The sequence below is a fragment of the Drosophila sulfurigaster genome, chromosome 2L, assembly GCF_023558435.1.
Source record: "Drosophila sulfurigaster albostrigata strain 15112-1811.04 chromosome 2L, ASM2355843v2, whole genome shotgun sequence".
NCBI lineage: Eukaryota > Metazoa > Arthropoda > Insecta > Diptera > Drosophilidae > Drosophila > Drosophila sulfurigaster.
Window position 1 is genome coordinate 3,908,725 of NC_084881.1, and position 27,847 is coordinate 3,936,571.

A 27,847-nucleotide genomic window follows, 5' to 3' on the forward strand; every position below is an offset into this window, starting at 1 on the left:
GTCAGCAGGACGATGCGGTACACAAGGAAGCAGACACAAGCAGAAATACAATAAATTACTTGACGGAAAATATTGATAAGGTGACACACAAACGGGCCAAGACTGCGACTCAGACCCCGAGACATGAGACATGAGATGACACCCAGTTGATTCCAGTCCATCCCATGTCGCCATGCAGCCTTTCTGTGGCCTTGCTGTTTTTTATAGCCCTCGTCACCTTCATCTCTTGTCCCTTCGCCGTTTATCTTGGCCTCTGTTTTCGTCTTCGTCTTCGTCTTCGTCTTCGTCTACGTCTCAACAGTGTCGCCAAACATGACGCATGTTCCGGTGCCGTTGCCGTTGGCGGTGGCCAAGTGGTCATCAGGCCCAAATGAAATGAGTTAAATGACGCAGGTAAGCCCGGCTGCATACGCTGATAAGAGCAACAGGAGAGGTTCATAAAAACTAGGCGAGTTTGACTAAATTGTTCAGTTAATTCGTTGCTTAAGTATGATCGATTCTACCCCTTTTTCTTACAAGCATTAGAAATAAAAATAATGGGAATAATGATTTTGAATATATAAAGCGTTGATGGCGAATTCATATTATTCGTAAGATATAAAGATTTATTTTTAAAGATTTTTAGAAGATTTATTTTATATTGTGTGAGCTTATTCGGATGGTTTGAGATTCTTTCTGATAGACGGTAAATTCACGATTAACAACACCTTAAGCTATGTCCGTATTAAAATGAATATTCAAATTGGAAAAAATATAAATAAGTTATTAATTGTTTAAGACTCTGCTATATAAACATAATTATGGTCATTTAAATCTTTATCAGATCGAAGATGCCTTTGCTGGACTAATACATTAATTTTCGGTTGTCACAATATTTATATATCTTTGTAGACAATATGTATCTGGTATAATAACTAATAAATATTAAATACATACAGATATTGGAAATCTACATAGATAAATATCAGTTGAGTTTCCAGAACTATGAATATTCATTTTAATTGGAATAAATAATATGTATTGGTAATAATGTGAAACTGGTTTGAAAATGATAAACGAATTGAAGATATTTAACCTCTTGAGGCTACAATTACAAACACTTAAAAATTCCTAATATTAAAAGATCCGTGAATGATAAAACAAATTAGTACCTGAATAAAATTGACTTGAGAAAGACAGCTGTAAGTTTTTTTTGTTGTGGAGTTTGAGCGAGTTGTAATAAGCTCATAATTTATAAATTTAAATTGATATTCAGCTGGCATAAAAATGCAAAAATAATTCCCATGATCGAGTCGAGGCACAAATCACTCGGCAATGGCTCTGACGATGAGAATGACTGTGAGTCGGACTCGAACTCGAAAGCGAAGCGAAGCGAAGCGAGTCGAATCGAATCGAAGCCGAAAAATGCAAATAGAGTGACAATTTCCCAGCACGTTCAAACGGAGGCAAACTCATTAATTAAGTCAGCGGTGGTGTTGGCTTTCCATCGGTATTTGCCATACAAATGTTTTAAACTAATGGTCATACTCGCAGAATGAAGAACTATCCGTCGTACTATGGCCCCGTCCAGAACAGGCGACAACTCCAGCAATTAACAAATTTATAATTTCCAAACGTTTGCGACGATGAGACAGCCGCCAGACGGGCAATTGGCGACAGCGGCGAATTAAAATTACAGACAACACAATGAATAAATAGAGATACATATAGACAGATAGATGGATGGATAGATGGATCGATATACCCCCGATAGAGTCTTGAACCGCACAAATAAATAAAGGTTCAATTTTACGTCATAAAAAAGCGTTAGAAACGTGATTGAAATCTGTGAGAAATGTACTCGTATTGGAAGAACGACAACTAACCAACTCGTCGAAGCGGAGGCGCCTCGAGGCGACACATATCGCACCACGAACGTGTCTGCCACGTCTGCGCATGCGCAGCCAACAGCCAACAACCACAGCAATAACAACAGCAACAGCAACGGCAACTGCTGCAGGAACAGCACTCTGAAAGCAGCGTGTGTATCTCGTATCTCATACACCGTTTAAGCTAATTGCCGTTCGCTGCGTTGCCTTCTTGTTGTTGCCTCGTGTATGTATGAGAATTGCTGTTGTTGTTTTCACTGTCGCTGTGGCTGCCGTTGCCATTAATGTTGTTATTGTTGTCGCTGTCGCTGACAGTTGAGCAATAATAATTGTCAAAGCTCTGACTTAACTTGACTTATCGCTTCTGCTACCTTCTTAAGGTGTTTCCTCGCCCATTCGGACTCAATTAAATTGTCAAAAGTTGCCGCTGCCTTCCCAACTATTGCCACATGGCGGTAGCTTGTCTTATGGTTTAATGGCGCCAAAGTTCCCAAGGGGACAGTCGTCTTCAATATTAATTAGCAACGCTTCGAAAGTATATTCAACTTTCCGTAATTACAATATTTATGCAGTCATAAAGTATTGACCTGACTCTCTCCTCTCTTGATAGAATTTATTCACCACGGCCTCAAAGCCGTAATTAAATTTTGAATGGTTCTCTTAATATGTGAAGGAATTTGAAACTTTCGCGTGCACATTGTTCATATTACTACTTGACTATAATTTAATTCCTTTAGGATTTAAACCGAAGTGAATCATGAAAACTTTTTGTTTCTAATATTTTAATTGATTTATAAACAAGCAAGATAGATGGAGTTGAGTGTACTCGGCTGTGAAATACGAGCACCTAAAAGGAGTATGATATTATTTTAGAATATTCCAAATTAATATTTCGAAAAACTCCAATAATATACCGAACGTAATATTTGGTATATCCATATACTATTGCGGTCATAATATTCAAACTAAACAACAGACTGTTTTAGCCCTTATTGGTTTAAAAACTTTAATACTTTATCGATATTCAACTTTTACAAACAAAAAGAAAAAACATGCTAAAGTAAAATAAATAATAAATAAATAAATTCTTAAATTAGAATTATTTGATATCAAAATTGAAGCAAGAAAGTTTATTCATAAATCATGAATAAATCTAGATCGCATCATCTTGAAATTAATGATTAGAATCTTGTTTCAAGAATGGAAAAATCTTAAACCAAGAAGACAAAATTTTAAATCAAAATCAAATTATCTTAAATTTAGATTGTTTAAAATAAAACAAAAATATTATTGCGTGATTTTTTATCCATTTATGTATGTTGTCTAATTTTTATACCCGCTACCCATAGGGTAGAAGGGTATTATAAATTTGTGCCGACAGGAAATGTATGCCCATGAAAAACTATCGTAGTTTTGAAGCTAGAATTTTTGTAAACACAATAATAACTACAGTCTTTGAGATTCCTGAAAATTTGCAATCAGATACAAATTGTCGAAGTTATTAAAGAAATACTTCATGGGGTTTTAGTTTCTTTGGCTGGCAATCTAGTACTTTTAAATATAGCACTATTCCGATATACAAAATATAGTTTGTGGTATATTTTAGTCTATTTTCGGTATATTAATTTGATATATATTTTTGGAATATGTGACTCCCAAAATTGAATGTGACAAGTAATTTTGTATGGCAAAAAAACGACTACTGCAATCGGTTCCTCGTTGCTTGGATGGTATATTTTATCCTCTATGGTATATTTTGAGTAGTTGATAGACCTATACCCATATACCAAATATAGCTTTCGGTATATATATATTTTTTTAAGTATTTTTGTGGTATTTTATTTATGTATATTTTTTAAGAATAATACCGCGCTGTTTTGTATTAAAAATGCGTAGCGGGTATCTCGTAGTCGAGCACACTCGAGCTTTCTTACTTGTTTTAGTATTTTTAGTCAATGCAAAACACTTCAGTAAAATATCCGCTTCTAATAATATTTAAATTAAAGTAAATATAATATTTTGTGTTCTTAGTTTCAAAAAGAGATTAAATTTATAATGGGCGCCTCATAGGCTCCACGGGACATCAAATTCGGCTGCATATTGAAGATGCACGATATTTATGATATTTACCTAACGCTTAAGGCAATTGCGGAAAAATTTAATAACGTAAACAGAAGTAAATAAGAAGGAAACGTAAAATGTGAAAAAACGGAACAGTAATAGAAGTTGTAGCTGGCTGCACTTTCCAAAGAATATTGTAAAAAATTATTGTTTACATAATATGTAAGAAATGTGCAGCCAGACAGGCGGACATACGGACAAGCAGATAGACAGGCATACCTGGCCAAGCAATGAAGTGACGAGAAAAGTGAGCTGGATATGGAGCTCTCGGCCCCTGGTGCTGGGCAATAATTTGTTAACATCCATCGCGATGGCTGGCAGGCAGCTAGACATACATACATACATACATACAGATTAAATGTATGCATGTAGGTGGGTGGGAATGGAATTGAAAGAGTAGTTGGAGTTGGAGTTGTAGCTGACTGTGATATGGCGCAAATGAATTGTATTGGCAGCTGGCAGCCGTCGGAGCAGTGAAAAAAAGAGCTGAATATATTATAGATTGATGTGACTGCGGATGTGCAACGACACTAATTAATTGGGTATTTCATAAAATCAAAGAGTGTCTTGTGCTGCAACTCTAACTGCGATTAATATAGATACACAAGCAGTTGTATTTGCAGTTGAAGTGCTCGACGTAGTTGTATCTTTGGCTGTATCTGTATCTACTGCGTTAGCTACTGAACTGTTTGTTCATGTTTGCTGTCGTCAGCAGCTTCTGCTGCTGTTGGCTCGCGGCAATGTCTTACTTGGACTTCGTGTTCACGTTCGCGGATCGACTTGGCTCGGCTCGATGCGAGTGAGCGAGCCATCGATGCTTGATTGCTAATTGCAATCGGAGTTGTCAGGCGTCCCGTCCCGGTCTGTCTACCAGATTGCCAGCGACATAGGCGCGGGCACAGGCACAGGCACTTGCTCTGGCTCTGGCAGTGGAACAGACGAGTCCAGGGCCAGACTTGCAGAGATAGATACAACTAGAGCTTCGATTGCAGCTACAACTTTGGGCAGCGAGCCAGTTTTTCAGTGTTTCCGTTTTCATTTTTCACTCTTTTTCCCGGGGCGGGCAGCTGACACAAGGAGAAAAAAATTTCTATGTAACAACAAGTAGATTTACAATTTGTGATACTTCCCGTACTTCAACAACTAAATAAATATCCATCTCTCGCTTCCACTTCTCTCTGTGTGTACGAGTTTGTGTATGCGTTAGGTGTCTATGGGTGTGTGTGTGTGTGGAGTTTGGCTGCGTTCAAGAAATCATGTCAGGCGTCAATATGAGAATCTTCAAGTGATTTGTTTACACGCGGCAGCGTCTATTAACGAATTTATGGTAAACAAAGGGAAGTCGTTTGTTCAGCCCTACCACCCCCACTTGGACTCTCCCCCATCCCCAACTGGTTCCCTTCCCTCCTCCCTCCTCCATTGGGCATTGGGCAGGTCTCTATAGAGACCATCGAGTATCTGTATCTGCAGTTCGAGTATCTCATGCGCCAACACCGACAGACAGAATCGGGCACACACAAAGATACACTTCATAAAATATTAATTGGCTGATTTATGTTTCTATTTTCCCTTTTATTGAAGCGCATGTGTCTGCAACAACAAGAAACTGAACAAGACCAGCAACCTGGTTACATTTTGTGCATTGTTTATGTTGCACTGTGCAAGTGGCAAAGCATCTAAACAAGCGTAAATTTCTCGAAATCCGAATATACAGCATAAAATGCTTGTATGTGAAAACAGTTCCCTGTTTTCTTCTTACAGTTGACACTTTACTTGATTTGTAATTTCATTAGCATTTCAAAGCTGACTTACAGTTGAACTTTACCAACAAAAATTGCAACATTTTGCTTCAAAATTTCATTTTGACCAGATAACAATATTATGACTTAATGATTTTTATACCCGCTACCCATGTGCCGGCAGGAAATGTATGTAACAGGTAGAAGGAGGCATCTCGGACTCTGTAAAGTATATATATTCTTGATCAGCATCAATAGCCGAGATGATCTAGCCATCTGATCTGTCCGTCCGTCCGAATGAACACCTAGACCTCAGAGACTATAAGAGATAGAGCTATAATTTTTTTTCGACAGCATTTGTTATGTTTGCACGCAGATCAAGTTTAAATCAAAAAAATCGAAGAAGAAGCGTAATTTTAAAGCTAGAATTTCGGTGTATACAATAATAAGAATAGTATTTATGATTCCAGAAAATTTGGTTGCGATCAGATAAAAATTGACGAAGTTATTAAGTAAATACTTCTGTATGGGCAAAAACGCCTACTTACTAGGGGTCTTAGTTGCTTTGGCCAACAATCTGGTATATTGCGCCGTCTATGGTATATTTTAAATGTGGCACTATATAGATATACCAAATACAGTAGAATCCGGTTATAACGACTCCGCTTATAGTGTCCGACCGGTTATTACGACGAAAACTCGATGGCTTGGTTGGTCCCCATACAAACTTATATGACTAACCGCTTATACCGACGAAATTTTTCAGAATTCAGCCGGATATTGCGACGATCAAAAAAAAATCAGCGAAATAATGCCACAAAATTTAAGCATCAAACGACGCTGTTAGAAATGTATGTATTTAACAGTGATCGGCACTCTTGCTTGTCTTCATAGGAGCGATACGAAGGTTCTTATATTCTCACTACTGTCTGCTAGTTTTAGCTGATGCCTTAGCTTATGCTAAGGAACATGCAGGTATACGATTTATTATGGAAAAACGATGATATTAAATGAAATTTATACTTTTTTTTGTTTTGTTTAAAAATTAATTTGTTTTATCTTAAAACCCTATTACGAACATGGCAACCATAAAAAAACAAAACAAAAATTTGTTTTGCTCCTTTCGGTTAGTGCGTCTTCCGGGTATAACGACGTAAAATCGTCGGTCCCTTGAAAGTCGCTATAACCGGAATCTATTGTATACAATTTGCTATATTTTTAGTATTTTTGTAGTATTTGCGGTATATTTTGAAAATAATACCGGAATATTTTGCTTTTATTCAAAATTGGTAGTAGGTATCTCACAGTCGAGCACACTCAACTGTAGCTTTCGTAAGAGTTTGTGATTGAGAGCGTTTTTCCTTCAAGACATATTGATAGCAAACATTTAAGAAGTTTGTTTGAAGAATTACTTTTATATTGCAAAAATTACCTACTGCAATGCGGTCTTAGTTGCTTTGGCTGACAATCTGGTATAATTTGTACTCTATAATATATTTTGAATATTTAACAATGTCGATTTACCAAATATAATCTTCTTCATATATTTTAGTATTCTTGTGATGTGCTTTTCGGTATATTTAAGAATAATATCAATACACAAAATATATATATGTATATATATATTTTCCTTGTATTTTTACAGTATATTTGTAGAAGATAGTTTTATTGCAAAAATACTAAAAACGTTTAATTCCCATTCCGAATTCTAGATTGGAATTTTAGAAATTAAAAAAACAGTCAAGGATATTCATCCCCACACGGGTTTTTTTTTAAATAAATAAAGAGTTAATTATGTCTCGTGAATAAAGTTTATAAAATGATGATAGAATTCTGCGAGTTTCAATTACGAATGGAAAATAATAAATGTAAATTGATTCTCACATAAATCGAACCGTTTAGCTGTGACAAGCGTATCCAACTGCCGTTGGAAATAATTCATTTGCCAAATTGCCAACGAATTACAAATTAATTTGGAGGCTCAGCACGGTGTGGCACAACGCGAAGGGCATTAAAATTCGGATTTAGCTGTGCAAATCGAGCGTAATTAAATATTCAAAATTCTAACAAAATAATAAATATCGTGGAACTAATTTAACTGCCGCTGTTCCGGGTCTCCATCTGAGTCAATATTTGCATAAATTAGCGACGCTTCGACAGACTCACGTGCGACCGAGCGACGGAGCGTCAAATGCAGCCAATGGCAATCATCCCGCCTCACATCTCGCCCATCTTTCTGAGATCTTGCTGGCATGCATCCCTTGCCTTGCCTTGCCTTAGACCAGCGATGGGTCTTGTTTGTTTGTTTAAGCCATTCACTGCTGCTGTCGTCTCGCTGTTGTTGTTGTCGATGTCGCAGTCCTCGCCAGGATGTAATCCTGCGGCAGCGTGACCAATTAATTTGATTGTAAAATGTGAAATTCGTATTAAAATCAAATACAACAAAAATGACAATGCGTATGACGGGAATATTAAAAAGTTGCCAAAGCCACCACCATCTCCATTGTGAACCACAGCTCCCTGGCACCAGCAGAAAAGGAAAGAATGAAAAGCATCCCAAGCATATATCTTCTCTTCTGTTCTTGTCTCATCTTCACTGACTTTAAAGTCACGCACGGAGTTTGCGCGATTTTTATGATAATTTCTCGTTGCGATTGGGCTGCTGTCGCCATTGCTGTGGATCCCTTTCCAACCAGAAAAACAGGCGGTCGCTACATTGGATTTTGGGGAAGGAGCAGCAAACCAAAAGGGATATTTCATTTCCATTCTACTTTTCTTTTTGCTCTTAATAACAATTCCAGTTCATAGGGTTTTTCTTTTTGATCGAATCACTAAACTGTGAAAAAAGGTTGTTGCTCATTTCATTGTCTTTCGCCCTTTTTATGCGCTGTCATCAGGCACCAGGTTTCTTTGTGAAAGTGGCAAAAGTTTACAGCCGAATATCTGATTTGCATATTCCTTAAAATTAACGATTGGAAAAATTGGCATAATGTTCGAAAAGAAATCAAAGGGTTGTTGCATTAGTCATGCTCAAAACGAATGTGGCAAATTAACATGTATTTATGAGCTGAATCATTCAAGTTCGACAACCATTCAAAAAGAAACACGTATATACTGTAAAATTAAGTATAAAATGATCTTGAAAAGATTACAATGTATTTTAGATATGGTATATAGATATAATATATACGTATATAGACTTATATTTTCAACCATTAAAATAACCAAATTAAGTTACATTGGTTCTTAAAGAGTACGTCAATTTCTTACATCTTCACTTATAAATTCCTATTTACGAGCTCGACTGTACTTAGCACACATTGTTAGATGGTCTGTATTAAGTTGTAAATAAAGTATTACAGACAAGTCCAAAAACACCCTTCAAAAGTTATGGGCCACGAACGAGCCACAAAATAAAATTATCTTTATATGCAGTCCAATAATATTTCCATTTGGCGAATTGCCACGACAGCTCTAAGTTGCTTCCATTTCAAATGTAGTGTGATTGTGATAACCCCCATGGGAGAATATCTAAGCTGAACTTGAAACATGATAAAACAACCAAAAGTGTCTTGGTTGAGGGTGCACACCTGCAAGATACTCCGTACTCATCTTTATTTAATAATAATGTATATTTATATCAATAAATTTGGTCATAAGTATGTAATACGAATATAGTCAATTTTATAGCCCTATTTCGAATTGTCTAATTGCACTTGTGAGAGAATTTGATTAATTCTGCTAGATATTATAAGCATGTTGCCTTCTTTTTTCCTAAGACACAATCTATGTATATAGTCCATGACTATGGAGGTCACAGGGTATAAACAAATCGTAGACAAAGTGTCATAGAAAAGCCACACGAACTGCACTTTTCGACTGTGGAAACATGTAATATGATTTTTATGAATGGGACACAGGACTGGAGAGACAAAGTGAGAATACATGACAGAAAAGAACAGGACAAAGTCGAAGAAATCTGTGTTGTTTGCTCTTCAGGTAAATTACGGGAAATCGTTATGCGCAGTTCGTGCCTTTGAAAGACTCCTGAAATACTCAAAACACATTGACTATTCTAGGAACTTAAACTAAAGTTGCAAGAGAATTGCATAGCTCAACCCCTTTTGGGGCATAAACCCTTCACTCTTATTCGTACGCATTGTGTCTCAGGCAGGGTCATTAAATCATTCATTCCGAGTCATTTAATAATTTCAGCCAACATTGCATAAAGCACAGCGTCGGTCCAAATAATTCATTAGTGCCCAGGAACAGTAGCAGGAGCAGAAGTTCTCATAAATGCTGTGCAGGCGAAACAATAACTTTAACAGCCAGCAACTCCCACTCCAAATCTGACCCACAATGTGGGCACTCGACGAGCTCGAGGTGTTCTGTAGTCCTACGGAGGAAAAGTACAAGTTAAAGTAGAAGTTGTATTGAGAGGGGTTTCTCCATTGTGAATGGAACGAATGACCGAAACTGAGCAGAAGGTCAAAAATGATAAACGGATATGAGTAAAGGATATTTCTGTGCGTATTTCCTATTACGATTGTTACCAGAGCTGCCATTGTCGATGAATAATTGCAGCGGACTCACATTCGGACTCAGACTCATACTCGCGTTCGCTGACGACGTCCTATTCGATATAGTATGAATGTGAGAGAGAGATTGAGAGAGAGAGAGAGAGAGAAGGAGAGGGAGAGGACTGAATACAATTGCAAGTAAATGGCAAAGAAATAAGGAAAAAGGAGAAAGAGAACGAGAACGAGAAGGAAAAAAGTTTAAGCTGTCAATATTTTGACTTTTCCTGCCTGCTTTTGTGAAGTGGGCGTATAATTAATGGATCGGGCGTTCGCAGCCCATCAATGGAAAAATATTGTGAATGTGAATGCGAAATGGGGCAAAAAGGGTTCAACATTCGAATCGATTGCTTTATTTATGGCGAAATAAATTGAAATGTCAACCGGGTGGGTGGAATATCATATTCCTTTCCAGCAAAAGCATAAAAGTATGAAAGCAGCGCATTGTGTAAGACGGCAATTGCAAATCTCAGTGAGTGGGCGATTGAGAGATGGGTGAGTGGTTCTTCGTTTGTTGCAGTCGCAAAAAACTGTACACATACATATTTCTATACAAAGCGGGGCAAAGGTTCAATTACACTTTTGAACAGCATCGGCTTTCGCACCGTACCGCCCTTTCAACGTTCCAACAATGGGCCAAAGGGCGCATTGTCCTGCAGCCAAAGTGGCCTGACATTTGTCTAATGTAATCGAAACAGATTGAGATAGATAGAGGAAAACTCTTAGCCACACAGTAGCACTGAAAAACTATAAAATTAAAAGCTGAATGAGAAAACTTTAGTTCGATTATCTTGATGATATAATTTGCTGCACAATCTTACCTCAAAATAAAATCCAACACGAAATACTTTTTACAGTAGCGGTCTTTGGTATTGCTCTTTAATAATGCTCCAACAAGTCTTCATAAAATATTTGTACCATACTTCTATTTCGAATACTTCCTAAATTTATTAGATTTTGTAGATGGGTGCGGTTTTTGATAGAATTTCGTTACACATCATTTATGGGCCACAACATTAATTAATGCCTCAATAAATTATAGCCTCATTATATCGTATGAGATACAGGTGCGGGCTGTCGTGTACTCGCGTACTCATAACACGACACATAAGAAGCCATAAAATCGAATTTCATATTTCATATTGATCGCAATCATGCGATTCGACTCACGTCGCTTCGGTAGCCTCGTCGCGCCCACATAAAGCACTCGGACGCTTGAGGAACACGCGGAATCGGTAGCTATGGCCATAACATCATAATATTCATGCATTTAAATCATAAATTCGTGATTACTCGCAACACTCAAATTAAATTCCAGGCAGGCTCGAGCCACCGCTCCCTGCAGACATATTGCTTCGGACACGAACTGGAACTGGGGCTGAGAGTTGGACTTCAACTGGCTTTGCTGATGTTCATGTTCATGTTGATGTTGATGTTGAGGGGTTTTGGCATTGAGTCCCATTGAGCACAATCATAACAATTTTTGAGATATTATGCGACAGATACAAGAGCTCGTCTTGCATGATAAGCAGTCGTGGCTACGTCAATGTTTTGGCTTTCTCTGAACTTGACCAATTCAGTTGTGAATACTCATAAACTGATAGCCAAAGGCTAAACAATTATAATTTGTTGGAAAATAAAGAAAATTTGGGGTTTGATTTTATTTTGCCTCTCACTTTAAATAATGAAATACACTCGTTTTATTGAAGTTCTATTATCGTTCTAAGTAGAAAGTGTTTTAATAAAATTCGTACAATATGCAAAAACTATGACTGCTGTGATAATTAAAGATCAAATGCATTTATGTATTCTAAATAACATATGTATATAACATATGAACGTAGAATATTCATTTGCACAATGCCATAAAAAAGAATCAACAATTTCAACTATTTTGCATGACAATGAACTGGACTGAAAGTAAAGCATATTCTGTTCAGAATGAACATATAAATGCAAAATTTTCGATTTCACAATGCGGCTTTTATTATGGCCAACAATATTTGCCACTAATATGCAGCCAACAACAAAAGAGTCGCCTCCACAATGCATATTTATGAGCTCTGCAATGTGCAACGCGATTGGAAATTTGCATTTGGCCAAGTGCCTAGCCTAGACACAATTCCTCATAATTCCCGCAATATTCGCACTACTGGGCCGAACTCTTTAGCTCTCTCTTTTTTATACTCTGTGCAAAAGCAATGCACATCAAGGGTATCTGCCTTCGACCAACAGATTTGTCATTTCTCACTGCCTGTTAATGTGCATTTTTGGGTATGTCGTAGTTCATCAGTTATGAATGTTTCACTTCGCACTTGTTTTGCTTTTCTGCTGCTAGCTGGGATTGTGACACTGTGGCTATTGTTGTTGCAGACTGCCACATGTTGCAGCACGTACTTGCCGCTTGGCAAAACTAAAAACAGAATCTGAATTGAAAATGAATTACGCTGAAATGAATGCAAAACTTTTATCACAAAGTGAAATCTATAAGCCAAACGGGCACGCACACATATTGTAGTCCTCAAAGCCCATATTTCCCTCTCTCTCACTCTCTTTCGCACTCTCTCTACATAAATGAGACGTGCTTATAAAACAAGTTTTCATTAAAAAACAAATACTATACATGGTGAGCGGCAGTGAATATGTGTGTAAAGAAAATCAACCAAGAGCTTTGAAGCTCCAAAAACCCAACTATGAAATATTAAATTTATATTAAATATACTGGATTTAAAATACTTGAATATTTTAAAAAATTATACAAACAAATTCGCACGAAATCTTTTTACTGCAAACAGTGTCAAATATAGCTATTCATCTTTAAACTTTATTTCGATCATTTCCCAAAACGAGGAGTCGATTAATTTTGGGCAGGAGTGTATGTATAACATTTATAATTATTATTTTAAAGTACATATAATTTATTTTATAATTATAAAAATAGCAAGTTCTGCTTCTAAGCATCTTCCTCTGCAATATTTAATTATATAATATTTGTGTAAAAATTGAAGCAATTTTTGAATTGAACAAATATTAAGATAGTTGGACTTTATGCAAGTCCCAATTAGACATTTACACATCTGCAGATTCGTGTTGCATAGGGAAAATGAATTTACCGCATGCAAAAATTTATATCTCGTAACTTTTCTCATTAAATTTTATAAAAGGAGGCATATTTTAAACTTTTTCGACAGTTTCGCTATTTTCTCACCTGCTTCTACTTCGATGGGAGAGAAGAGTGGAGAATGGAGAGTGGAGAGCTTGATAGAAATGGAGGTTGTTGGATGCTAGAGGCATTGCAGTAGTTTGGAGATGCGCTCAAGCGGCAACGAAACTTAATTTCTATTCATTTGCTAAAATTCATTCTCACACACACATACACACATACACAGGCAGACTAATGTGGTACATACAAATGAGCAGGTGTGCGGTATATACATGTGTGTGTGTGCAAGGAGTTTTGTTATCTGCAGTCATATTGGCAGCGGAAATTGAAGCGAAACTTTTGTCTTCAGACTTGTGAATATAATTCCACGACAGAATGGATGAAATTAAGAAAACTAAAGGTAAGCAGATTAAAGAATCTAGCCAGGGGATGGGTTGAGCAGAATATCATTGTTGTGGAAGGGGAAGGTGGTGGGGGGAGCAAAACGAACACTCAGTAGTGCAAGCAGACATCATGACAAAGGGGCAAGGCGAGGGGGGCCTGGCAAAAAATAGTTTTCCAATTAAACTTTATCCTTTTGCTTTAATTTACTGGTTTCATGCCTTGTCGCCTCTTTTAACCGCAGGCAGCAGTAGAAGCAGCAGCAGCAGCAACAAAATCCCATTTTAAAGTTTTCCATTTTCCGTTTTGCCTTTTAATTTTTCTGCAGCTCCTGGCAGCGATTTCTTCTCATTTTGTTTTTTGGGCATGGGGTAAGTGGCACCCTCGACTGACTTTGATTTTGAATGCAGCAACGGATAAGCAATACGAATACGAATGTGAATACTCAAAACCAACAACAAACTGTCGAAGCATTGCATTAAGTAGAGATAAAAACACACAAAGTCCAAAATAAACAAGAATCAATTCCCTATTCCGAAATGCTGAACTATGAAATACCCTATGTAACGAATCCTGACACTAGCGACACCAATTCAAAGGTATTCAAGATGAATTTAATTATTAAATTATACATATTTAACATATTTATTATAACTCAATAATCAAAAATAATTTTAAAGCTATCATAAACTTTAAGATTGTGTATAAAACTGTATAACCACTTTAGTGCCTGTTTATTGGGTATTGAGCATAATAACGAAACAGAAATCGAACAAACTAAAAAACCCCTCAAGAGGACAAAACGTCGAGAAGGACGAGAAAAATGTGAACATTTTTCTCCCAGAATTGTTTCATGTATTCCAATATTAATTTGGTCAATTTATATTTTATTTGGAATTTTTAAATTGGTAACGTTTTTGAGCCGAAAAACATATCGCGCTGACCCATCGGAAGTCAGCTCTGTATGTGCGTGTGTGTGTGTCGGTTAAGTGGCTTAAATGGATCGACTGCTCGCAAGCGAAGATCGACATAAGGATGATGCGGGAATACGACAGAGTAGAGCAAGGGATAACTCTTTTGCACTTAGAGACTTTAGAGATTACTAAGAATATTAAAAGTTTTTTAATTTAATTTTATTAAATAATGGCACTAAAAAAATATAAACAATTACACAGTGTATATTTAATATTTCAAATTTTATGAAAATAAGTTTTATAGTAACAGTTTTATAGTTAAGTTTTATAGTAACAGTAGATAATTAGATTAATTATAAAATGAAAATATATTTCAAAATATACGGAAGGTTAAATTTAGTATATGGGTATACCATAGAGTACAAAATATACCAAATTGTCAGTCAAAGCCACTAGGACCCGATTGCTATAGCCGTTTTTTGGCCATACAAAAGTATTTGTTAAACTCAACTTTGAGAGACCCGCTACCCATTTTCAATGAAACCACATTCTAAAAAATACCAAATTAATATACCAAAAATATACTGAAATATTCAAAAAGCTTTATTTTGCATCGGAATATTACTTTATTTAAAATATAGAGTAAAAAAATCCAGATTGTCAACCAAAGCAACGAAATTGGAGTAGAAATTCAAAAGTATTTCTAGAATAAATTCGAAATGTTTTATCCGATATCAACTAAATTTATATTTCTCTGAAATTTTCGAAAATATTTTTTTCAGTGTTTTCGCGACATTCTCCCACACTGTGCGTTAGATGCAGCCGATCTGCTTCTGAACGCGTCCCATTGTCTCGAATATGGTTATGATATTGTTGCCGCCTTGCCTCCCAAATACTCTGGCGGGCTAAATTCGCATATGAATCCATCCGTCTAAAAAGAGTTCATGCTGCCACACTGTCCGTTCGTTCATTTATCCTTGCCACAAAGTGCAGAAGCAACGAGAGTGCCAGAGCACTCTTCTGTGCTGCGCACAGTAGCATGCCAGATAAATCAATGTGTCAACACCTCTTTTTGTGCTGTCAGTTTTTTATGGTTTTCGATGATATTTCGCCTATTGTCAGGTCGACGCACGCGGCCAGTTGTCTGTTGCTGGTTGCTGGTTGCCGGTTGCATGTTGCCCGCTGTCCCCAGTCCGATGTCGCTGTCCGCTGCCCCTTGTTGCCATTGGGGCCATGTTTACCCATTTGGTTAAATCGCACTTGGTCGGCGGATTCTCGCTTCGACTCGGAATCGAAATCGAAGTCGGAATCAGACTCAGACTCATGCTGCTGACATGGCCATCGCTCAGCGCTTTTTGCCATTGCTTGAGCGCTGCTCTCTGGCTTTTTAGCAGAAGAATTATGGCCTCCCCTGGTCGCCACAGTCGACAGTCGACCCCTTGCTCCAGCAACGAAACGGTGCGAGCGATGCGAGGCATTTGCAGCCGCTGCAAAACTGCTGCAACTGGATCAATTTCAGTGGCAAACGTGTCGTCGTCAACGTCATTCTTCCCTCCCTTCCTCCTTGCTTCCTTCCATCCTAGCTTTAGTGTGGAGAGTCAGAAGAAGCAACGTTGCTGCGTTTTGTTTTTGCCAGCGCTTGTGAAATTTGAATTGCCTGCTTTTTTAAGAAGATTTATGGCAACCTCGTTAAATTTTAATATAAAATAAAAGTTTTTAGAAAATCAAGAGTGTGGCTCAGCTATAGCTTTACCCTTCATTGAACTGCTCCTTAGTTCGATTGACATGCAAAGCGAATTAGTTGGCCATAAATCTGTAAATCAGCCCAAGCCAAGCTCCTAGTGAACCTGAGATCGCAGTAAAATTATTATTACACAAGTCCAACTCGTAAAATGTGCATTTAGTGTAAAAACAATTTCCATAGGAAGTACTTACGGGGGATTAATAAACATTTAATAAAGGATTGTGGTCTGCAGCTTCCTTTAGACACAAGCGCTTTTATGGAAATCATTTGCAATAAATCCAGATAGGTAGATAGATGAGTGGACACGAGACTCGAACAGAAGAGTGCTGAATACATTTGGTGAGTAACAGCAATTAAGAAACGATTTCCACATTCATAAGATCAACAGCAGTGTCCCAAAATTGTACTTCTATGTATGAGAGACAGGGTCAGCTTGTGGGACAGGGGAGCGCTGAAAGCGGTGCGGCGGCAACTTCCGTTTGTAGTTGGATGTTGGGCAAGATGTGCGAGTGGCGATTAGCCGAGACAGCTGGAGCTGGGGTTTATAATAATTTCAAATATGTTAAACAAAAAAAGCAGCAACATTAAAAACGAACATGGAAATTATTGTTGGCCCGGGCCAACACTTGAGGCCGATAAAAGTTTTTCGATAGGGGCAGTGAAAATGCCACAAACAGCTCATTACAAGCGTCAAAACAAATTTATGCAAATAGCAGGCAGCAGCAGCAGCAGCAGCAGCAGCGGTAGCAACAACAAGCTGTACAAAGAGAGTGACCATAGACCAAGATCTCAGCTCCAAGCTTAAGCTCAATTTGAAGCTTTAGCTGAAGTTGAGATCTCTGGCAGTTTGGAGGTTGAAGTCGTGGCAATTAACATTGCGCCGTGCGTTGAGCATTAATCATTTTAATCGCAATTTATGTGTCGTCGACGTCGTCAACACCAACTCGACACGATAACGGAGGCAACAACAACAAAAACAGCAACAACAACAACAACAACAGCAACAACAGCAACAACAGCAGCCGCAACAACAACAAGAATTTCCACTACAGCCTCGCCTCGCCATTTTGGCCACAAATGAGCACTAAACGAGCAACGGCCTCGCAGATTGGCATCGAAGTGAAGAAAGCCAATTTTTAAATTGAGTTTTTCGGGCCACACTCGGGCGGTCTTTCAAAAGCCGAAAGCCAAAGCCGCACGCATTTTATATATTTTTTCTTTTTTTTTAAGTTTATCACATTTATTCTTGCCAACCCTCTCCTCCCCCTCCAGGGCCTCCTCACACCTCACATCATTCATTTATCTCTGGACATCTCGTCGGTGTGTTGACACCGAGGCATTTGCCCCGATCAAATTATGTTTCATAAACGATCGCATTTATGGTGTTGACAACGGCAATGATTTGTTACAGTTCCCGAGTTATTTGAACTTTTTTTGAGATTTCACTGGGTGATTGCTTGCTCTGTTCGGTCTGTTCGCTCTTTGATGGCTTTCGCGCTAAATGGCAAATTATTGTTTAAGAAACAGGGACGAATCAGTCACAAAGTTGCTTAATTGGCTTTGGCTTCGAGTATATTCGAATGTCTTGCAATGTCATGACTAACATTGAATGTGCTCAAACTGGAATTCAAGGAATTCAGAATACGAGTATTTTAATGCAATTAGTATTAGAGTAGTATGTAGAAAGAAACCATAATTAAATATGTGGATAAAGTAGCTCAGTTTTAACTCTTCATCTGCTTGTAACGCTGACCCAATAAATTAAGCCTACAAAACAATGCATATTAAATCGACTCACATCTTGTCATTTTGACATAAAACATAAAACATTTAGGCATTCAGCTGGAACTTAAAAAAGGCCTCCCTAAAATCTAATTTCAGTGTTATGCAAATTGTATTTATTTCTTATTGTTTATGGCTGGTATTTGATTATTCTCTCTACACACATACATACATACATAGGTACGTAGATATATATATATATATATGTATACATCTAACTAATATAAAGATACAAATGCCGAACTTTTGGGCGTGATCATTCTGATTGCTCAATACCCCAGCCAAGCTGAACAATTGGTGGCACAAAGAAAACCAATCGAATTGCTGCTGCTATTTTCGATTTTTATATTTAATTTAGTATTTCCGATATTAAAATCGAAAATCAAGCAAAGCACCAACAACAAATTGATTTAAATCACCTGCACAATAATATAGTAGAAGCTGCACCTTAAATTGTTGCCATTGTCGTTGTTACTGTCGATACTGTTGTTGTTGCTGCTGCTGTTTTTGTCGTTGTTTACACAAGCAACACATACGAAAATTTATAATCACAATAACAGCAAAATTGAACAATAATATTTGTTAACGCTCGAATAGCGACGCGCCCAATAATTTTATTGAATCTCAAATGTAAACACACACACTCACACACAGACACACATATATACATATATATTCACGTATATACATAAATAGGAAAGCCAACCTTAATTTGAAAAGCAAAACAAATCGAAAAAACAAAAGTTGCAGCTACCGCCAAGAGAAAAACATACAGAGAGAATATACAGTAGCGCTGAGTGTAAAATTTATAGAATGGTTGCTTCGATTTGCTTCGCATGAATTTCGATTCATATAAAATTAATGAATATTTAAATTGTGTGACGTTGCTTCATGCAAAATGCCGCCGGAAACGCGCTTTGCTGGAGCCACCTGTATCTGTATCTGTATCTGTAGCTGTATCTATATCTGTGTCGGTATTCGTATCTGTAGCTATTGACACGCCGGATGCTTACTCACACCCACAAAACTTCAACACACGTTCTAACATATTTGTTTTTTTTTTTTTTTTTTGGCATACTTTGATTTTTACCAGGGGGTTTATTCAAAACAGAAGATGAAAATTTGGATAGATTTTTCGTATGTTGACTGGGATTGTGAATGAGTTTCTTGAATGAGTTTCTATCACAACAGTACAAACAATTTTACAGTTAATAATTTGAGATCTTACAGATACCCGCCACACGCATTCGCCTCAATCCCCTTCCCCTGCCTCTGCCTCTACCTCTGGCTTCCCCATAGTTCACTCTATGATCCACCAAATACTAGGATTGGATATTTCATTCATACTATGTCTGCTCACTCTGTGACGTCAGATTGAAGCGGCAGCTGTTTAGCATCCAGCATGGAGTATGCATATGGATATGGATATATAACATATATATAGTGTATGCAGATATGGGCATGTCGGGGAGTGTGGCATAGATCAATTGTTGTTGTCAGTTGGTCGACGGATTTGTTTGTTTATGCTTTGGCCGTATTGCTGATCTCTTTATGAATGAATGAATAATTGCCGTCGTGCCAGTTTTGTTTTAACCATTTTAAACGATTAATACCTGGCCCTGCTGAATGTGTGTGTATTGGAATCACCGACAGATGCGAGTGTTGTAGTTGGGCCCACACTATTGCCAATCGCTGAATGGTGCGTGTATTTAGAGAGGTGAATTATGCAAACGTCGACTTGGACAGCAGTGATGGGTCAACAACAAAATGGATTTCCATATTCCTCTGTGATCAATCGACTAAAGGATGATATGTGCTTAATCTGGAATTATATTTCTTATATCTACACGATGCGTACCGTATATACACATTAGTTTATATTGAGACTTTTACAGTGGATATGTTATATAGTTGAAAATAAAATAGTAATAGTATAACATTTATTCCATTTTTTTTAATCTTTTCTTAGACTGTGACAAAAATAAGTAAGCAAATCTTACAATCTGCGTTTATTTTTTTTTATGTTTTATTCTAGTTTCTTTATACACTAAGTGATGTATGAATGCTAAAATAATTATATTTTTTCAGGTAAATAATTTGATTTGGAAATTAAATTATGTTATGTACTATTTTCTAGTTTACGAGGTATTTTACATTTTAGTATGTACTTAATTTTTTGCCGTTATGGAAAATTTACTTAGTTGTGTTTATCGCCAGATGGCTTCCAGGCTGAAATGAAATTTCAGTTTTAATGCCCAAGAGAGAAGAGGGAATTCTAAAATTCAGCTCTTGCATTTAAGATTATTATGTGTACTTTTAGTTAAATTAAAATTAAAATTTCCAAATAAAAGTAATAAAATTTACATGCATGAATATCGCAATTCTAATAATAAAGCTGCAGCCGAATATGCCTGACTATGAGATACCCATTACCCATTTTAAACAAAACAATATTCGAAAATATACCGAATTAATATTATTATAATAAATTTGGTATATAGGTGGAGAATAACATTCAAATATTCAGCCAAAAAATCTAATACCCGTTTGAAGTAGGCGTGTTATACCATATAAAAGTATTTCGTAAATAACTTATTTTATCTTTTAATCTGATCACATCCAAAACTTTCAAAAATCATATATACTGTTGTTTGCGACTCTAAGTTCGAAATTATGCGTGGTATTCGATATTTTCGATTTGCCAAGGTGGAAAGGAGCGTGGAAAAGTATTACAAATGCTGTTGAACAAAAAAGTATAGCTCTTGTCTTTTTTATGCTCTGAGATCTAGGTGTTCATACGGACAGACGAATAGACAGACATCAAGATACAAATTATTGATAAAGTGTGATTATTCTAATATGAGCTTAACATAGAGGGATTCTTTGCATTTTGTTTAGGGAATAAATAAAATAAGATATATTTTGCTCATTATTTAATATTCTGAAGCGATATTTTCTTATGCCGCAATATGTTAAACAACCCTCACATTTGTGAATTCATTTGTAAGGAACTTTGACACTGAAGAAAAAATTACTGCGTGAATTTTTACAACAACAGTTGACGCTGTTACACAACGATACTTGGCCGATGATCATGTTCAGACAATAATTGTGTATAAGCTGCAACTGCAAAAACTCACCTCGCCTTGCCTCTTCTCTTATACGGGGTTGCAACTTTTTGCTGCAATGGAAAACAGAACCGTTTGCTTCTTTCTGTCGCCTGTTGATGCAGCTCCGAAAAATTGTTACTATTGTTCGGGCGTCTTAGTCCGTGTCGGAAATGTCGCCAGAGTCGCCTTCGATTGCCTTGTAGACGATGTTGTTCGAATGAAATTCACGGCTTGTATTTTGTTACGTTTCGCTGGCAACTTTTTGTGCAATTGGTATTGTTCTGTAGGTATGGGAATGGGAATGGGAAAAGCGGCCTGGCGATAGTTGGTAAAGCGGGCTTGCTAATGACAATCTCATAGACGTATCCTCAGTTTGTCCAAACTGTTTGTTGACTGTCCAAACGAACATGATTTGAAACACAATGTTGTATTTTTTTTTTCTATCTTTTTTTGCTTCTTTAATTTACTTCGCTGAAAAGTTGTAACAGAAGCTGTGCAACCTTTCAACCTGCTTGCCATTGGCAATCACTACTACCAATTGCTGGCGGTTGGTAGTAATAGTTGATCATGTCCTACTACTGCGTTGTAAATGTGGCCGAGCATTTCAAGAATTTCCACGAGTTGTGTAGCGCTGACAACAACAGCAACAACAACAATTGTCGCCGCCATCGGCAATAGCAACCTGCTGACCTGCAGCAACAGCAGCCGTTGGCCAACTTCAAAGTGTCCGAGACGGGGGCCGAGTCTACGCGACACTGCCTCAGACAGTAACAGAAGCAGCCACAGCAACAGCAACAGCAACCGAGACCATGCCCTTGCCCTGGCCACGCATTCTGGGATCAAATCGATTGCCAAACAGTAGCCAAAGTTGTTGTTGCTGTTGTTGGTTGGTGCAACTCCGACCGCTGTCGCCAGCTTAGTTGTCGCTGCCGATGTTGCAGTCGTTGTCGCCTGGTTAACTTTGATTTGTGCCTATTTTACAATGATTTTCTCTAATTGCAAATTCAGGTTTATAGATATCCCGAAATCAAAATTCCTTGTTAGGATTCTTCAACCGATAACGTTTTCCTTCTCGATGTCTCGTTCGGAAGAACTTCTCTCTCGTTATCGTTCTCGTTCTCGAATTCTACTCCTTGTCTTTTGTGTACATATGTATGTGTATAGAGTACATAGCATGTCGTCCTTCTCACGTTCTTGGCCAACCTAATGGGAGTCATGACCAATACCAGTATAGAATTGCAACCATATTTAAATTATGGAAAACATAAGCGAACATTTCTTAAGCGACAAACATGAACAAAATCAAAAATTCCAACAAGTTACAAAAATAACTCGTAGCAGTTGCCCACTTAAATCCAAAGGAGCCAGGCCACAGAATGCAACAGCAACAGCAACAGCAACAAGAACAACAACCGACCAGTTGGAGTGGATCTGTAGATGAGCAAAGGGCAGGTAGCATAGTAGAAACGCATAAGAATTCGCGCTCATTGGACAGAGGATGAGGCAGCGACTACGACTGAGACTGAGTCAGTCTGAGTCTGTGTATCCTTGTGGCTGACTGGCCGCGACAAATGAAGCTAACAACTCGGACGGCGTCTGGCAGTCGTCGTCGTCGACATTGCGATTGGCTTTGGCTTTGGCTGGCAACAACAATTGCAAATAGCAACGACCACGACGACACAACAACTTCGAGCCAACAACGGCAACAACTTACAACGACAATTATAAAATGATGACAATAAGAACAACATGCGATGATGCTGTGAGTAGGCAACGGGACGCAGTTGCAACCGCATCAGACAACAACAACAGAGACTCACTGAGCGCGGGCTTTCGCTTCAGCTTCAGCCTCAGCTTAACGTGAGTCTTAGTCCCGAGTGCGCATGATACTCTCACGATCTGGGCGATTGGCTGACTGGTTGGCCTCTACCAGGGTCTCGGGTAATGCCGAGAATTCGCCGAAACAGCCCACGAGCTGATCTCAGTTGCTTTTGCTGTTGCTGTTGCTGTTGCGCTACCAGTCTCTGCTCCTCTTCACCTTGTTGTTATTTCTCCTGCTCGGCCAGCGACAAATGTGTTTTCGATTGGTTGCCCTGTGTTGCGCCACGGCGCCACAAGCCGCAGTAATGTTCACAGACAGACTCGGCACCAGTTACAGGCCCGAAAAATTAAAATTGTTCTAGGCTGCAACATCGCAGCTTACCCAGTGCAACCTTTGAGCATCTGAGCACCTTACTCCCACACTCCTCCCTCCGCGGCGCATTCACTTGTCGCGATTAATCGCTATAGATCGACGCTTTAGTTAATTTTTGTGTGTGGGTGGCTGCAGTTTCAGGTCCAGGTCCAGTTTACGCTGATCTCGTTTCTCTTAATTGTCGCAGCTTTTATGAGACTACATTAGCATTGGGGGGAGAACGGGGCTGAGAGACCCGGGAATTGACTAAGAGCTGTCTTGTTTTTAATTGGCTACTTTGTCATTCAGCCAAGCTGCGAAATGAGGGGGCGGAAAGACGCAATTTTGAGTCCTTTGACTTATTGAAAAAAATAATTTGCGATTAGTTTGTGCATTCAACAAGTACTTACGAAAGTGATTTTAAATTAATAGAAACGAGAAAAATAGAAAAAGGTAAAAATCTAATCTAATCTAATAAGCATAATTTTTCGAATAGAAATAAATTTGAAAATTGTAGTCTGCGAACTTTAAAACAATGATGAAAAAATTAATAAATTTTAAGAAATTGGTAAACTAAGAAATGATAGGTTAGGAATAATTTTTATATCCGCTACTCATGGAGTAGAAGGGTATTAGGGTAACTTTGTGCCGAAAGGAAATGTATGTGAAAGACAGAAGGAAGCATCTCCGATCCCAAAGAGTATATACATATATATTCTTGATCAGCGTCAACCATATCCGTCAATGCGTATGAACACGTATGAAGATCTATAAGAGATAGAGGTATAATTTTTGACTGCACTTGATATGTTTGCAGTCAGATCAAGTTCGTATAAAATTTTTGCCACAACCACTTTTGCCATAGAAAATCTAAAAATTTGGAATTACAGGCGTAATTTTAGTACATATGTGCAATAATAACTATAGTCCTTATAATTCATGAAAATATGGTTATTTATGAAATACTTTTGTATGCAAGAGACTATTAGTTGCTGTGGCTGACATTGTATATATAGTATATTTTAAAATATCCTACTGTGCCAATGCAACATTTGGTATATTTTTAGTATTTTTGTGATAGATTAATTTGGTATATTATAATTTGATTCTTTTATAACTAAATATTTGGAATGTGCAATACAAATTTATTTTTAATATCGTAGCCTCACATGGATTTAATTTCGGTCAACCGAGAAACATTGTCAGCCCAAGTTTAGATGGATAAAAAACATAATGACAATATAACTCTAATGAATAAAATATCTTAACTAAATTACGCATGCAAATGCGATCTCAATTGAGTGGAGAATGGATATTCGCAAATTAGCCAATTGCAATACGTTGTAAAAGCAGGGCCAATTAAGTAAATGTTGAGCATTGAACTGTCACAATCGTTAAAAGAATGCTTATAACATATTTAACAAGAGATTGTTGGCAACAAGTTGCAAAAGTATATAATAAATAAGACAGCATGCAGAGAGGAGACGCTGAAATTGGAGCCCGACATAGGCGGATCAAGAGTATCCTTAAGAGCAGCCAAAATACCAAAAGCAGGTAGTCTTTATGTTGGCAGCAACAATATTGGTGGCTGCCGTCGAGGGTTGTATCGATCTGTACTCGAATGTATAATAATTTCATTTTATTTGGTTTTAGTCCCGATCCCAATACTGATCCCGATCCCGATCCCAACAGTGCCTGCGAAAGCGACAACCAACCAAGCGACCGATCGGATCAATGGGGGGCCAGCTGCAGAGCTGGCCAGCAATGGGAAGGGGGCGAAGGAGACGGGGATCATCCGATCGACGATGTCGAATGTTATGTTGTCACGATATCAAAGCATTTTAATTGGCCGATTTATAGATTTAATTACGTATTCATGCGAAACATCGAATCCGTGATTCGTAAAAACACACACCGCGCATCGACTTACAGAATGAAAAGGAGACACATAAAGCGAGAGCGAGAAGATTGAGAGAGCCGAAGAAAGAGAGAGAGACTGAGACTGGGACTAAATCTGAGAAAGGGAGAAAGAGTGCGAGCTCTTCAGATCTTTGGCTGATCGGAGTGCGAGCAACGCAGCAGATCTTAACAATCTTGGAATCTCCTAGTGCTATTTGAGTTGCCTGGTCTGTTCTGGTGTTGAGAACGAGCTTGGAGGTGGAAGACACATGATCCTCTGGTTCTGGCTATCGTTACCTGCCCAAGACCAATTGCTGTTACAACCAAAGCCAAAGTCAAAGCCAATACGCTACAGATGTCGGAGCTCAACTTGAAGTTGATATTGACGTTGAAGTTAAACCAAGCGCCACACGACGCCAGACTTGTCCGAAATTGTCCAAAATGGAAAGGGCAGCAAAATGAATGCTCCTACATATTCATTTCGAATCAACGCAAAGCGTTGCGTTTTGCGTTGTGGTTTTGTCGTCGCATTTCGTATGCGAAGCATATATAGGGGAAAGCCCACTGTCTCGTTACCAGTTCCAATCCCCATACCCCAGTCCCCAACTTCATCACCAGCCCAGCCTCGGCTCCCGTCGAGGCGTGCGCAGTGCCATTTATGAAATCATTTCGGGGCACATTTCATACGCCGTTTTAATATCTTTATTGGTCATCATCGTTGTCATTAAAACTGCGAATAATAAAATCATAAAGTGCCCCATACCTGCCCCTTATCTCTCCTTTCTCTCTTCCTACCCAAATATCCGACGCCATTCTCCGTCGTTCTATTTCTCTTACTGATGTTTGTGCAAAAAGCGAAATTATTAAATTTTTCGTCTTCCTGACTCGCATTTTAAATGCCTCGCACGCATTTTAATTTCGACGCTTCACTCACGTAGTCCCAGCTGGGCCAAAGGCCCAAGTCGCAAGTCGCCAGTCGCAAAACGAAAGACGCATGCCGCGAGCCGCATGCCGCAAGCCCCCAAAGTCCGAATGTTTCCAGGTCTCTCAGCTGGGCCCCATAATTAGAATGAGTTCACTTGCTGGACAACAGGAGCAGAGCTGAAGCACCATCAGATATTATATATTATGCGTAACAAGTGCGATCCCCAATCCCCTCTGATCTTCCACTGAATTTCAGCCCATAAAACCAACGAAATTATTCAATATGACAGCCGTACATGACAGTTGATTTTTGAAATTTCATCATAAATGTCAAAACTGAATTGTTTTGCTCGTAGATCTTATCCATGTTGTCGTTTCGGCCATTTCACGGTTTCTGGGACAGAAGCCACAATTGGCAAATGGCAGCAATCGTCAGAATATATGTACATATGTAGATATATACTTCTCAGACGTGCATATTTCGGCCGATGGAATAAATTATAATATAAAAGCAATTCGCGTTATGTATTTTATGCCCAAGAAGTGTCAACCAGGTGATCGTCATAATATATTTTTGTACATTTTACTGTGCCCATTTTGAAGCCCCTCAACCAACAACTCAACATGTTCGTGAGCTGAAAGAGACAGTACTCAGTACTCGGTGGTCAATGGTCAATCACATAAGTATGCAGTTAAAGTGCAAATTTATAAATTCAAATTGAATAAAATATATATTTTACATGGTCACTGAAACAAAATTAAAGAAGAGTGCACGAATGTAAAATACCCCTCAATCATTTAATAGAATTGGAATCATGAACTATAAAAGAACACCTTGTTTAATTCTTTAGTTTATTTTTGTTGAGCTGTTCAATTTTAAGCATCAGTTCACAGTTCGATTTGTGGATTAGTTGTTCTTTTGGCAGTCGTTCGTCTTTTATTTTTATCGATTTATTTCATAACTTACGAATACCACATTTATTAAACTGATCACTGATATGGCAAAACATATTTAATTTTCACAAAGGAAGAAAGTCTCTGAGAGAATGATGAACTAAATAGAATGGACGACAACGATGGGAAGAAAATAAAACAATTGAAGCGAACAACCTGGTTAAGCGATCAAAAAGACGCGAACGAACTTCTTCAGTAAATTTAACGAAATTTAGGCCAGTTGATTTTTTCCCTGGCACAAGATAATGTATAATCCGATTGCTAACTTAAAGTATTCAAAATCAACTTAATACGAATAGTCACTAGATATGCTAATATAATAAAAAACCAAATAAATTTCCCACAATTTAAGTTTTACGGTATCTCTGAATTGTTTGCGAATTATAACTTCTGAATCAGTTTCTATAATTCTATATTTAATTATTTACCACCACTAATTTATTTCGCTTTTTTTCCTCTCAGGAAAATAATTGTCCTGGGAAATTGGAGTAAATAAAA

At 37.9% G+C, this 27,847-nt stretch overlaps 1 protein-coding gene and 1 long non-coding RNA gene across 4 annotated transcripts; both read left to right on the forward strand.

Moving 5' to 3' along the window:
* Positions 1-838: 838 nt before the first annotated feature.
* On the forward strand, positions 839-2,038 carry LOC133848990 (uncharacterized). 3 transcript variants are annotated; one of them, XR_009895317.1, is made up of 3 exons: positions 839-1,023; positions 1,084-1,181; positions 1,256-2,031. It is a non-coding gene; the product is annotated as an uncharacterized LOC133848990 (long non-coding RNA). The 3 variants fall into 3 exon arrangements; XR_009895318.1 differs by having other exon boundaries at positions 840-1,181; positions 1,256-1,462; positions 1,534-2,038; XR_009895316.1 differs by having other exon boundaries at positions 842-1,181; positions 1,256-1,469; positions 1,534-2,034.
* A 22,803-nt stretch (positions 2,039-24,841) lies between these two features.
* Positions 24,842-26,768, forward strand: LOC133850459 (uncharacterized). The gene is made up of 2 exons (XM_062286563.1): positions 24,842-25,126; positions 25,226-26,768. Exons 1-2 carry the CDS (start codon positions 25,044-25,046, stop codon positions 25,542-25,544), a joined length of 402 nt encoding a protein of 133 aa, XP_062142547.1. The 5' UTR covers positions 24,842-25,043; the 3' UTR covers positions 25,545-26,768.
* The last annotated feature ends 1,079 nt before the right edge of the window (positions 26,769-27,847 follow it).